General features: G+C 44.3%; 1 protein-coding gene across 1 annotated transcript in view; it reads right to left on the bottom strand.

Moving 5' to 3' along the window:
• LPCAT3 (lysophosphatidylcholine acyltransferase 3) overlaps positions 1-13,371 on the bottom strand; it is a 42,388-nt gene extending 29,017 nt beyond the window's left edge. The window contains exon 1 of the mRNA XM_003273771.4: positions 12,907-13,371. Within this exon, the coding sequence (XP_003273819.1) occupies positions 12,907-13,057 (151 nt within the window). The 5' untranslated portion in view covers positions 13,058-13,371. The remainder of the gene's footprint in view (positions 1-12,906) is intronic.
• Positions 13,372-14,392: the final 1,021 nt, after the last annotated feature.

The raw sequence follows: 14,392 nt of genomic DNA, 5'->3' as shown, positions 1-14,392 counted from the left end.
GAGTTCTAAGAGTTCTTTAAACATCTGAATACTAGACTCATGATTTACAAATATTTTCTCCTATTCTGTGGGATAGCTTTTTACTTTCTTGATAGTATCCTTTGGTGCACAAAAGCTTTTAATTTTGATGAAGTCCAATTTATCACTGATCATACCAGCTGGAAATCTACTTTTTTCTATGTCAGCATCTCAATATTACTTGATGATTTGGGGAGAATTTTTGAAAATATAAAAATAATATACATAAAGTTTTGATATACAACAAGAGGGCCAAGACTTGAAGAAATCTGGAGCTTCTGTTGAGACGATGACCTGGGGTCCCAATGATTACTGTTAGGATCTTAATGTACTTAGTGGAAAGGTTGAGAGCCGCTGGCCTACGGCAGGCACCCCTACAGTAAGACTGAACCTAAACTGACATTGGTCAGTTTACTTGGGAAGTTGACCATATGTGTTTTTTGTTTGTTTGTTTTCTCCCAGGCTATAGTACAGTGGCGTGATCTTGGCTCCCTGCAACCTCTGTCTTCCAGGTTCAAGCAGTTCTACTGCCTCAGCCTCCTGAGTAGCTGGGATTACAGGTGTGTGCTACCACGCCCAGTTAGTTTTTGTATTTTTAGTAGAGATGGGGTTTCACCATGTTGCCCAGGGTGGTCTCCAACTCCTGACCTCAAATGATCCGCCCACCTTGGCCTCCCAAAGTGCTGGGATTATAGGCGTGAGCCATGGTGCCTGGCCGACGGTACACATTTTAAAAATAAAGGTATGCTATCTAGGAGTTCCCATGTTTTGCTATTATTTCCTATTCTTTCAGAGCACCAATAGTCAATGAAGAATTAAAAGTGAAGTCAGATTATCCTTTAGCTAAAGAGTGGGGATTTCTAGTAGTATGGTTCAATATTTTTGGTCAGGGCCCCATATGTTTGTACTCCAACTTTAATCAATCTTTTCCACTTCTGACTGAGGGATATGCTGTAGGAACTTTACGGGTACTATTTCAGTTGGTCTCTGCTGGCTTATAAACAGTAGTTGATATTTAGGGACAGTAATCCAGAGTAGTGTCCAAGTCCATCTGAGTTTAGAATTGCTACCACAGCAGAAACTGGAAGCCTCGAGAGTTATAAGCCATTTACCACATTTACATGGATGCCACTTCTCCTTAAAGCATATACAAATATACAGAGATCAGAACTTTAACCTTCTGGGATCTAATATCTTCCTAAGATTTGCATACAGAATGTACACATGGATCTTCTATTATAGCAAATTCTTTTTTTTTTTTTTTTTGAGACGGAGTTTTTGCTCTTGTTGCCTAGGTGGAGTGCAATGGCGCGACCTCGGCTCACTGCAACCTCTGCCTCCCAGGTTCAAGTGATTCTCCTGCCTCAGCCTCCCAAGTTGCTGGGATTACAGGCGCCCGCCACCATGCCCGGCTAATTTTTTGGATTTTTTTTAGTAGAGATGGGGTTTCGCCATGTTGGCCAGGCTGGTCTCAAACTCCTGACCTCAGGTGATCCACCCACCTTGGCCTTCCAAAATGCTGGGATTACAGGTGTAAGCCACCGTGCCTGGCCAGCAAATTCTTAATTGCCTGTAAAATTACCATCTCACTATGTATTATTTTAGGTAGCAGATATGACTGTGTACAGTTTTCTTATAAAAATGCCATAGCAACATGAATACTCAGTACTGACAAGCATCTTTAATTGACAAAAGCTTTTTTTTTTTTTTGAGACGGAGTCTTGCTCGCTCCCCCAGGCTGGAGTGCAATGGTATGATCTCGGCTCACTGCAACCTCCCCCTCAGCTTCAAACGATTCTCTTGCCTCAGCCTTCCGAGTAGCTGGGATTACAGGCGTGCACCACCGTGCCTGGCTAACTTTTGTATTTTTAGTAGAGACAGGGTTTCACCACGTTGGTCAGGCCAGTCTCAAATTCCTGACCTCAGGTGATCCACCCACCTCAGCCTCCCAAAGTGCTGGGATTACAGGCATGAGCCACTGTGCCTGGCCATGACAAAAGCTTTTTATTTTTAATTTAATCTTAGCCTATGGTTAAAGTGAAGCATTTAAATAGCCTACTTGATGACTTCATGTGAGCCAAGAACAAAACCTGGGCCTGATAATCTTCTACCTACTCTCTGACAAACTGTCCCTACAATTATAATGCAATGACATTTCTATGAGAAGCCTTTATTACTAACAGTTATTATACACTTGGTTCTTATACAGAATACTTCATTCAAGATGTCCAGAGCTTCATGTATCTCACTATCTTCAAAGCTTCTGCTTGAAAAGGGAGGAACTTACACAATCAGTCCATTTTAAGCCAAAAGGAAATTCTTACCCAGAAATTAATTACTTATCCTTTCTTTAGTGTGTTACTCTCCACACCCCCTTCCTGTTTTGAAAGCAGGGAGAAATAATGATGTATACAATATCTTTTGAACTATACAAATTACAGATAAGCTTTAAAGGTCTCTAGGAAGCTATTACTGTTTTACCATAAGAACTCCAAGCGGGCCCTAAATCTCCTGGTCCTTGACTTTAGCCACTGCTAGGAAAATGTCAATACACACACACTCCTATCTTAAAAACTCTGTGCTTGAGAAGAAGGATGGTTTGCTTTGATATTAGACTAGCTTTCCCTGGCAGCTGCAACTAGGGCACCTAATTTTTGTTAAAGCTACAAGTCACAATTTATTACTTATATTAAGAAATGTAAGGAGATCAATCAGGAGAATGCTATATTGCTCAAGGTGGTTGATGCAACACAAAAAAGATGGAGCCATTAGTCCAATAACCTTATTTAAAAAACTCCTCCTCGCCGGGCGCGGTGGCTCACGCCTGTAATCCCAGCACTTTGGGAGGCCGAGGTGGGCGGATCACGAGGTCAGGAGATCGAGACCATCCTGGCTAACATGGTGAAACCCCGTCTCTACTAAAAATACAAAAAATTAGCTGGGCGTAGTGGCGGGCGCCTGTAGTCCCAGCTACTCGGGAGGCTGAGGCAGGAGAATGGCGTGAACCCGGGAGGCAGAGCTTGCAGTGAGCCGAGATTGTGCCACTGCACTCCAGCCTGGGTGACAGAGCGAGACTCTGTCTCAAAAAAAAAATAAATAAATAAATAAATAAAAAAATAAAAAAAAAACTCCTCCTCTGGGTGTGGTGGCTCATGCCTGTAATCCCAGCACTTTGGGAGGCCGAGCACCTGAGGTCAGGAGTTCGAGACTAGCCTGGCCAATGTGGTGAAACCCCGTCTCTACTAAAAAGACAAAAATTAGCCAGGCGTGGTGGTACATGCCTGTAATCCCAGCTACTCTGGAGGCTGAGGCAGGAGAATTGCTTGAACCCCAGAGGCGGGGGTTGCAGTGAGCTGAGATTGTACCTCTGCACTCCAGCCTGGGCCACAAAGTGAGACTCCGTCTCAAAAAAACAAACAAACAAAGAAACAAAAAAAACTCCTCTGTATCTAACCTTCTCATCAAAAGTGTGAAACAGATGGTGTATGTAATGATCCTGATAATGAACATAATAACAATGTGAACATAATAACAACAACATCTCTTTATTCTTCAAATAACATCCAGAGCAGGAACTCTGGAGTCAGGCAGAACTGAGTGTGACTTTAAGCAAGTTACTCAATTTTTGTAGGCCCAACTTTCCTATCTGTCAGGCCTACAAATGGGAAAAACTAAACCATAAGGAATCTAAGAGTTTTGTTTATTCCAAAGAGTACAGGATACAATGATCTTTCTTTTTTTTTCTGTCACCCAGGCTGGAGTGCAATGGTGCAATCTCGGCTCACTACAACCTCTGCCTCCTGGGTTCCAGTGATTCTCCTGTCTCAGCTTCCCAAGTAGCTGGGATTACAGGCGTGTGCCACCATGCCCAGCTAATTTTTATCTTTTTAATAGAAATGGGTTTCACCATGTTGGCCAGGCTAGTCTCGAACTCCTGACCTCAGGTGATCTGCCTGCCTTGGCCTCCCAAAGTGCTGGGATTACAGGCGTGAACCACCGCGCCTGGCCAATGACATTTCAAAAAGGTGCTATCAGGACATCAAGTACTACAAAATAGGCACCGGAAGAAATATAATAAATTAGTAATCCTCAAACTCTAGAGTAATAAGTATAACCTGGCTTGCTAAAACAGATTACTGGGCACTATCCTCAGAGTTTCTCAATCAGTAGTTTTGGAGTAGACCAAAGAATTTGCATTTCTAACAGGCTCCCATGAGATACAGACGCTGTTGGTCACAAGACCATACTTTGTGTCTCCTTGGAAAGGGAGAAAATAAATATTTATTGACAGGGAAGGGAAGAACAATGATTTAAGATGGTCTTGGGTCAGGCATGGTTAAGTGTTTACATAGTTTATCTTATTTAGTCCTTACAACATCCCAGTGAGCAACAGTTCTCAAACTTTTCCAGACCAAAGGAGAATGAACACATCACAAAACAGTATGCCTAAGCAGTCTTCTAGAAATAGAAAATTCCTTTGATGACTGTATTTAAAAATTCATATAAATTTTGTATTCTGTTTCAAAATACTGCTGTTGGTTATGAATGAAATATAAATCTAAAAATTATTTATCAGATAAACTGCTTAACTCTTAATTGCAATTCTTTAGTAAAATTGGCCTGTGCGAATATAAAGAAATGGGTGGTTGAAGTTTGGTGAAACAGCTAGTACATATTTATTTGATCCAGCATTTGAACCTAGGCCAGAAGGTCTCTAAAGACAATGCACATATTACTACCTTACTCTGTCATTGACCTCCACCTACATAAAAGGCCTACCATGTTTTTCTCTACTGCTCTTTTATGATCTATTGTTCTAGCTAAAGAGGACTACTTGCTGTTCCTCAGATTTTTCTCAAAATTTTTTTTTCTTTTTCCTTAGGTTCAGGGACAGACAGGATCTTACTCTTCCTGATCTCCAGATTACTCTTTGCAACTGGAGAGCTCCTCCGCTTTCATCTCTACTTGACTAGAATCTTACCATCCCCTTTAAGGCCCAGCTAAAATGCCACTTTCTTTCAGAAGACCACATACCATTATTGACTGATTGATTGACTGACTGACTGACTGAGACACGGCCTCACTCCTGTTGCCCAGGCTGGTGCAGTGGTGCGATCATGGCTCACTGCAGCCTTGACTTCTGGGGCTCTGGTGCATCCTCTCACTTCAGTCTCCTGAGTAGCTGGGACTACAGACACATGCTACCATGCCCAGCTAATGCAAATATCATTTTTAAAAGGCGACTCAACTGGACGCCTCATATGAGCTCCCATGGCTGCCCAGACATGCTTTCATGCCAGTGATTATGTAATTTTTTTTGTAAATTAGCTTATGCAAATAATCTTGTGAACCCCAACTTATACATGCTTCTGCAAAGAAACATGTTTAACAATAAAGTTATATTGGAATTCAAAACATAATGTTTTATGGAATGTAAGACATTGGGGTATAGATAAAAAGTGGCTGGAAAAAATATATATATTTATTTTTAGAGATGAGGTCTCCTTCTGTCATCTAGGTTGGAATGCAGTGGCATCATCATAGCTCACTGCAGTCTCAAATTCCTGGGCTCAAATGATCCTCCCACCTTGGTCTCCTGAGTAGCTGGGACTATAGGTGCATGCCATCATGCCTGGCTAATGAAAAAAAAATTTTATTTATTTATTTTTGAGACAGAATCTTGCTCTGTTGCCCATGCTGGAGTGTAGAGGTATGATCTTGGCTCAATGCAGCCTCAACGTCCTGAGTTGAGCGGAGGACCCCGGGCTCCAGTGATCCTTCCACCTCAGCTTCCCAAGCAGCAGGAAATATAGGCATATGCCACACAGCCCAGTTAATTCTGTTCACTTTTTGTAGAGATGAGGTATCACTATGTTGCCTAGGCTGATCTTGAACTCCTGGACTCAACTGATCCTCTCGCCTTGGCCTCCCAAAGTGCTGGGGTTACAGGCGTGAGCCACCGTGCCTGACCTGGAACATTGTATTTAAAAGAAATTCTTGGCCAGGGGCAATGGCTTATGCCTGTAATCTCAGCACTTTGGGAGGCTGAGGCGGGTGGATTGCTTGAGCTCAGGAGTTCGAGACCATCCTGGGCAACATGCTGAAACCCTCTTTCTACAAAAAATACAGAAAAAAATTAGCCAGGCATGGTGGCTCACGCCTGTAGTTCCAACTACTCAGGAGGCTGAGGCTGGAGAATTGCTTGATCTGGGAAGCAGAGGTTGCAGTGAGCTGAGATTGCACCACTGCACACCAGCCTGAATGACAGAGTAAGACCATGTATCAAAAAAAAAAAAAAAAAGGAAAAGAAATTCTCAAACAGGAAGGTTTAGATTATGATGAAATTTGTGGCTATGAACTAGAATAAAGTCTAAACATGTAGAAGTAATATACCTAGACTTTTAAAATTGGAAGGGTCCTTGAAAGTCATTTAGGACAATCTCCCTATTTTATAGCAGTAGAATTTTTGGACCCCGCTTTGTATTATGGTCAGAAGTCTCTTTGTTTTGTTAATGCTGCTTAATTTTCATCGAGCTTATCTTTGGTCTCTTTATATTGTGATTCCAGTGCTACCTGAAGAAAGCTTTTTGCACTGAATAATGGATTTTTTTCTGCAGGGCCAGACCTGACTTTGGTCCAAAGGGAACTAAACTGCAGGACCTCCTTTGATTTTAAAGGTCGCTAACTTTAGTGATACTAATTCTGAACCTCTGAGGAATGAATTGTTACCCTCAGCTGCAATTTTTGATCAGTCTAACAGCCAAGCCACCATCATGGCCAAGACTAGGGAACACTCACACTAAGCAGGGTGGCCATCTGCTCCATTTGGCCAGCTGTAGCTTTGGACGCTGAGAGTTGGCTCATATGCTGATTGCATCTTGGTTTAACCACCGAGAGTGAAAAGAGAAAAGGACACCAAGGGCATTTATCTTTTCCACCTCCACATGCTCCTCCCAATCTCAGTGGTAAAGAGCAGGAACTCTGGAGTCAGGCAGAACTGAGTGTGACTTTAAGAAAGTTACTCAATCTTTGTAGGGCTGACTTTCCTATCTGTACCAGGAGATCTTAACTATAATTACCTCACGGGTAATTGGCAGGTTTAGGTGGGGAACTGCCTGTTGACCATTTAGGACAATGTCTGGTACACAGAAAATCCTTAATAAATACCAGCTATTACTATTATCAAGGGGTAGCAACATTAACAGACCCAATCAACGTGACTAAGATCCTCTTCTCTGTATAAAGCTTTTCCGTGGCATTTCATTCCCTCCCTGAGTCAGTTATGATACCAATACTGTCTCCTAAAATTCTGTCTTTAGCCTAGCTTCTTTCCTGAGCTCAAGACCAGGCTTCACAACTCCCAAGATACCTGGAAGAGCCCTTGGAACCTAAAGTAAATCCCAAACCAGATCATTTCCTGGCACTGAACAGTATCTGATCCTCCACTTGACCTCTGGCATTGGTCAAAGATACCCTTATCTTTCCAGCTACTCAGGCAGGAGGATGGAGTCTTTTTAAAATTACGACTTTATCCTCCAGCTAATAAGCTGCCAAGTCATTCATTCATACATTCACCTATTCAAGTATTTATCGAGCCTTTTCTACAAGCCAAGTACTGTGTTAAACTCTGGGTACACTGTGGTAAACAAAACTTCCATGGTTTCTGCCCTCATCTACAAATATACAATTACAAAGTGTAATATATACTTGGAAGGAAATTCCAGTCAGTATGAGAAAGTGTAACAGGGGACATAATTTAACATGAGAGTCAGGAAAGAACTCAGAGGAAGATGAAAAGGAGTTTGTCAGGTAACTGAAGGGCACTCCAGGCAGCAGGTGAGCGTGTGCAAAGGCTCTGAGATAGGGAAGCCTTCATGCCTTTCCTGAGGAACTGAACAAAGACCATGTGGCTAAAAGGTTGTCAGCTTGCTTGGGACGAGGCTGGGGCAGCAGGCAGGGGCTTACCAGCCAGGTATGGAAGCCCCTGAAGGGTTCTGAGCAGGACAGGCACAGGATCGGATCGCTCTGGCTGCTTTTGGAGAGTGGACTGAGGGGGCAAGAACAGAATTAGAGACCAGTCAGGAGGCTACTTGGGTGGTGCTGGTGACAGATGGCTGGTGGCTGTGGTGATGGAGAATAGTAGATGGATCTGAGACACAATCTAGAGGTTGTATTGATAGGATTGGGTGACTGGGATGTGGGGAGTGAGTGAAGCAAGGCAACAAAGCTGATTCTTGGGTTTCAGGCGTGAGCAGCTGTATAGATGACTGTCTACAGAATCTACCTTTCAAACGGCTCCGGTATTCCTAGAATATCTCACAGGAGATCCCCACTTTCTCCTCTCAGCGCAGCCACCCTGCCTCCAAGCCATTATAACTTCCTCTCTAGATCACTTCGTTCTCCTTGGTTTCTCTACTACTTGTCTATGCTGACTTCAAATCACCCCAGGCTGTATTATCTTTTTAAATACAGCTCCAGCCATTTTATTCCCCATTCAAAAATCTCCAATGTTCCCTATCACCTACGTGAGTACAAACTCTTTACCTTGGCTTTAAAGGCTCTTTAACCTACAGTTCCAGCTTGATTTTCCATCACTTCTCTAAAGTCCTGTTTTAGTCAAACTAGCCTACTGACTGTTCCTTGGCTGTGTTGCCACATTCACACCTCAGTGCCTCTGCTCATGCTATTCCTTAAGTCTTACCATCTGATTATGCTGAAACCTTACTCATCTTTAAATGAAATGTCCCATCTTTAAATCTCGCAAAGCTCTGTACCTCTCTTATGGTGCTTAAAATTTATTGGGGTTATTAGTATACTTATCTCATGCCCATTTCCTGTACCCGAACAGACCATAATACCTTTGAGGGCAGGGCTCCATGACTCATACATACTACACCCACTGCTCTGGCCCTTGCAGGGTTAAGAATACTGCTTTACCTGTAGTAGGTGCATGTTACTGAATTTATTTGGGCAATTCATGGTATTAGTTACATTAAGGAGTGATGAGATCCAAGTTGTTGAAGGGGAGATGTTTTCTGGTAGTATTTGCCAGCACCAGGGCTCATGGCAAAATTCCTCTTCAGCATCCTTCCATCAAACTCCTTGCAAGCATACACAACACAAACATAAACACACTCCTTTTACAGTCTTCTGGCTGCTCAAAATACTCCAGTGCACCAGTCCACATAAACTTACTTTTTCTTTGAAATATTGAATATTAAAAATTGCAGCCTCGGCTGGGCGCAGTGGCTCATGCCTGTAATTTCACGCCTGTAATTCCAGCACTTTGGGAGGCCGAGGCAGGTGGATCACGAGGTCAGGAGATTGAGACCATCCAAGCCAACATGGTGAAACCCTGTCTCTACTAAAAATACAAAAATTAGCCGGGTATGGTGGCGTGCACCATAGTCCTAGCTACTCAGGAGGCTGAGGAGGAGAATTGCTTGAACCTGGGAGGCGGAGGTTGCAGTGAGCCGACATCGAGCCACTGCACTCCAGTGTGGGCAGCAGAGTGAGACTCCGTTTCAAAAAAAAAAAAAAATTGCAGCCTCTAACTCAAGATTTTTCAAACTGTTGTAACTCATTAACAAGTCATGAAATCAACTTAGTGAGTTATTATTAAGGGCAAGTATTCTTTCCTGAAACTTGTTTCAAATACATGTATACACATACATGTCTGCGTGTTCTGGGTCACAATGTAAAACATATTTCTTACGATGGGTCTTAGTCAAAAAGGTTTGAAAGCCAGTGCTTTAATGCTCTGCATTCCACCCCAAGATCAGCACACAGAACTGAGGTAAAAAAAAAGTAAGATGTTAAGAAAACAGTAATTAGACTATCTGATTAAAAAGTACATTTTAAAATGTGAATGATATACCTAACTCTTCCCTTGGGGTATTTGCATTTAGGGAGGTGTTTTTAACCTGAATTAATCTAATCAGTGGAAAGTGAACCAGAAATCATTTTGGACTACAGGCTTTCTTGGTACCTCCAGCAAGGATTTCCTCCAGTATCCCCATTCCCTGAGAGAGCTGGGTTCAAGAACCAGGAACTCCACTGCTGAAAGGCTACTGGTTTCTAGGTTACAATACACAGAAATGGTAATAACCTTTGTATAGGAAACATATTTACAGCCAAAATGCACTCCTACCACGCACACATCAAGCTTAATCAATTTATATTTACATGTATGTATTTAAACTATGCCTACTAGGAATACAATCCTACCTGTCCACATGATGAGCTATACCTGACAGGAGGCAAGTTGAAGCCCCAAGTTGATCTAAAAATGAGAAATACTATGAGTTACTGAAGGCAACAGGGCATGTGAGATAGGAAGGCAGGCTGTGGGAAATGGTAGAATGAGCAAGGGGGCTCGGGAGTGTGGTAGATGCATTATACCAAGTGTTTATTACTTTGATGATTGGTGGTAATGAGAGAAGATGAGAGAAGAGGAGTGGGATACGGAGAAAACAATTTCCTAGTCAGCTGTATGCCCCATGACAGTACACAGCAATAGCCCAGCACGAGTGCACAGGCAATATGTGATTATGTCAACACACAAAAGTTGAATTCCAAGTCCTAATTCCAGCCCTAACTCCATTTAACAGATTGCCCCTTATAACTGGTTGCTACTTGTGTTACATTCTGAATTTATTGTTGAGAAACCAACAGTTTCCTAACTAATGAATGTAATACAATTTTTTTTTTTTTTGAGACAGGGTCTTGCTCTATCCTTCAGGCTGGAGTGCAGTGGCGCCACGGCTCACTGTAGCCTCAAACTCCCAGGCCCAAGTGATCCTCCCACCTCAATCTCGGGAGTAGCTGGGACCACAGGCATGGCATGAGCCACTACGCCCAGCTCATTTTTTTATTAATTTTTTTTTTTTTTTTGGAGACAGAGTCTTGCTCTGTCGCCCAGGCTGGAGTGCAGTAGAGCTAACTTGGCTCACTGTGACCTCCACCTCCAGGGTTCAAATGATTCTCCTGCCTCAGCCTCCCAAGTAGCTGGGATTACAGGTGCCCACTACCATGCCCAGCTAATTTTTATATTTTTAGGAGAGATGGGGTTTCACCATGTTGGCCAGGCTGGTCTCAAACTCCTGACCTCAAGCGATCTGCCCGCCTTGGCCTCCCAGAATGCCGGGATTACAGGCATGAGCCCCTGCGCCTGGCCTAATTTTTTAAAATTTTTTGTAGAGACAAATAAAATGTTGCCCAGGCTGGCCTCAAGCGATTCTCCCACCTTGGCCTCCCAAAGTGTTGGGATTATAAGCATAAGCCGCTGTGTCCTGTCAAATGTAAACACTAATTGCTAATTACAATGTCAACAAATAACTGGGTCAGAAACAAGGATGAAAGAGTAGGAAGTTCAAAGCTGGTGTAGTGCAAATAACCCTAGACTGGGGTGCTGATAAATTTGGATGGTGTCTGGGTGACAATGAGCAAACTGCACAACCCCAGTTCCATTCCATCTTTAAAATCTTACAATTCCACAGAGGAAGAAAAAGGTGATCTTTATTTGGAAGAAAGGAAGACCTTGGTTTGATATGTAATAGGAAAGTAACAATGCTATTAGGCAAGGTTGTTTAAATATGAATTAATACCTATCCCATTATCTAGATTGGGTTAACACCCTCTGGTGATATTATATGTCCGTGTTTCTACTGAATACTGGATAAACGCCAAACTTCTCTCTGGCATTTAAGGCTTTCCACACCTGCCCAACTTTATCTCAAACTTCTCATGGTTCAGAACTCTAACCCTCTGCTCTAGCCCCAGTCCTGTTTCCTTATCATCACTTACAGCTTTTGCTTAATCCTTCCCACCCACCCGCTCCTAAAGTTCTATAACCTTCATAAAACGTTCCAACTGCTTAAATTTTATGTATATATATGTACAGGTACTTCCCAATCTTGGCCTTTCTGCAGGACTTTATGGCAATCCTGTGTGGTAGGCACTGTTGTCCTCATTTCATAGATAAGGAAATTAGGCCCAGAGGGTTTTGTGGCCTGCGTAGGGTCCTTCAGTTTGTGAGCAGCAACAAGGCTGGGTCTGATTTGTTTGCCTTCAAAGCCCATACTTTTTTCCATTGTACTATGCTACCTCCCTGTATTAAACCATGGAGTGAGGATGCGGTAAAAAAGCCTATAAACCAGTTGTAATACAGCTTGTTCTGGCATAAATTCAGATACACCACATCCTTTGAACCACACGTGTAATAAACGCTTGGAATAGTATGGTTCGATTTTAAGGAGGTTGTTAGTCCTGTTTCCCAAGTCCAGCATTAAAATGATATTCCAGGGTAAATGACAGGTAGGTGGCTTGGAAAATAAAAAAAGCAACATGGTATAAAAAGAAAATAGTAGGAACGGGACAGAAAAGAGACGAAAGTATAATATAAGCTAGCAATAAACAAAACAGACACTCAGAATATGAAATATGGAATATGGGGCTGAAAAGGCCGAAAGGGCTAAAGTTAGGGGCCCTATGCCTACCGATGAGATGCGCGCGTGTGCGGGGTGGTTATTAATGACAGAGCAGGACACATGGCCAGATAGTGGAACTCAACAGAGCGACAAATAAAGATAGGTCGTGGGAGCAAGGGTAGAGCCTGGCACAAGAGGGCGGGGGCCCGACTGAGGGGCCAGAGGGCATGGCAGGGGTTGAAGAGTAAGGTGAAGAGGTTCAGAGGGCACAGCGCCCCAGACTCGAGACAGGACTTCTGTCTTCCCTCCGTAGCAGTTGGTGTGCTTCAGGATTCACACCCGAACCCGGCACAGCCCTCCCAGGTGGCTCCGGGAAGAGAGGGAGGTCCTGTCCCCATTCCTCCCCTACTCCCCGGGGACTCCGCGAGGGGCGGAGGCAGGCAGGCAGGAGGGTCCTTACCCAGGAAGATGGAGATGATCAGCCGCAGCGCCTGTTCTGACGCGCCCAGGGACGTCGCCAACTTGTTAAGGCTCAGCTCCTGGAAACCCGATTGCAGAACCCCCGCCAGCGCCACCACAGTCCCCTCGTCCCCCTCCGCTGAGGACGCCATCTTAACTCCGGGCGCCCCACAGGGACCCCCCCAGCTCCGCGCGCCCCGAATGCGGGCAAAACGCTATCGCTTCACCCCCAATTCCGGCTCGGGGCCCGCCCACGGCGTGCGCATTGGCTGGAGGCCCGCCCCGCGGCGCCAGCTCACCCCGTTATTGGCCGACCTGCGCAGAGGGCGGGGCCTAGCGCGGCAAGGTAGGAAGAGGGCGGGTCTGAAGGTTTGTAAGGCAAAGGTGACTCCTGCCGAGAATGCACACGGGGAGGCCCAGGGCTGGGCGGGGCTTGGCGTCGGGACCCAGAGCTGCCATTGGAAAGGTCTGAGCCCGTGGCCCGGCGACCGTTCAACTCCGTTCGAAATGCTCCCGGGAGGAGCCCTCCGGGGCGAGCGTCCGGCCGGCCCGTTCGCTGCTTTCCCATTGGCTGAGGCGGGAGCAGGCGAGAGTCTGGGCGCGGGGGGGGTGCCGCCCGCCCGCGAGGTTACTCCCGGTCGCCGGCGCTGGGGTTACTGGGGCATGTAACGGGGAGGCGGGAACGCCCGCGCGGCCTCGCGCGCGCCCCCTAACGGCGCCTCCCGACCCCTTCTTAAATTCTTAGGTGGTTAGACTCGTCTTCACTCCCGGGGGTTCAGCGGAAAGCCCGGTGCCCCAGGAGCAGACATTGTCTGCTCCTTTTATTTCATGGATCCCTTTTCCATGCAATTTCCTGTAGTAAAACATGACCGTCCCCCGAGAGGCGATGAAATTAAGATATGCCTATTTAACACTTATTATTTTAATTAAAAATTGAAATAATTTTGCACTGAGTAATACATGTTTGTGATAAAAGTTCTAACGGTATAGAAATGTAAAACAGAAGAGTCCTATCTCCCGGCCCTGCTTTCCATTCTCACTTCCTACAGGTAATCCTGTTAAGATTACGCCAAAAAAAAAAAAAAAAAAAAAAAAATTCTGTCGAGCACTTACCATATGCCAGGGAGTGTGCTGGGCTTGGGAATAGAATCAGGAGCCGAGAGCCACGGAGTGGGAGGATGCACAAATAATAGCATCGATTAACGTGTTATTGCAAGTGAAGGTAAGTAGTCTGAAGGAAAGGGTCAAGGTTCTGTGAGAGTATGTTACAAAGGAATACTAAGAGTTTCTTGCAGTAACTCTTAGTTACAATAATTTGTGGTACATTCTTGTAAAATTACAGCTTATACTTCTATAGCACTTGCACTTTATAAAGCACTTTTATCCGTATTATTTCACTTGCTTTGGCTGTGCAATAGAATATTTATTATGATGATGTCCTCTTACAGACCCAGAGGCTTGGAGAAATTAAGAAACTGGGTAAGTTC

This window comes from Nomascus leucogenys, chromosome 23 (genome assembly GCF_006542625.1).
Source record: "Nomascus leucogenys isolate Asia chromosome 23, Asia_NLE_v1, whole genome shotgun sequence".
NCBI classification, from domain to species: Eukaryota; Metazoa; Chordata; class Mammalia; order Primates; family Hylobatidae; genus Nomascus; species Nomascus leucogenys.
This window is presented reverse-complemented; position numbering and strand designations above follow the sequence as displayed.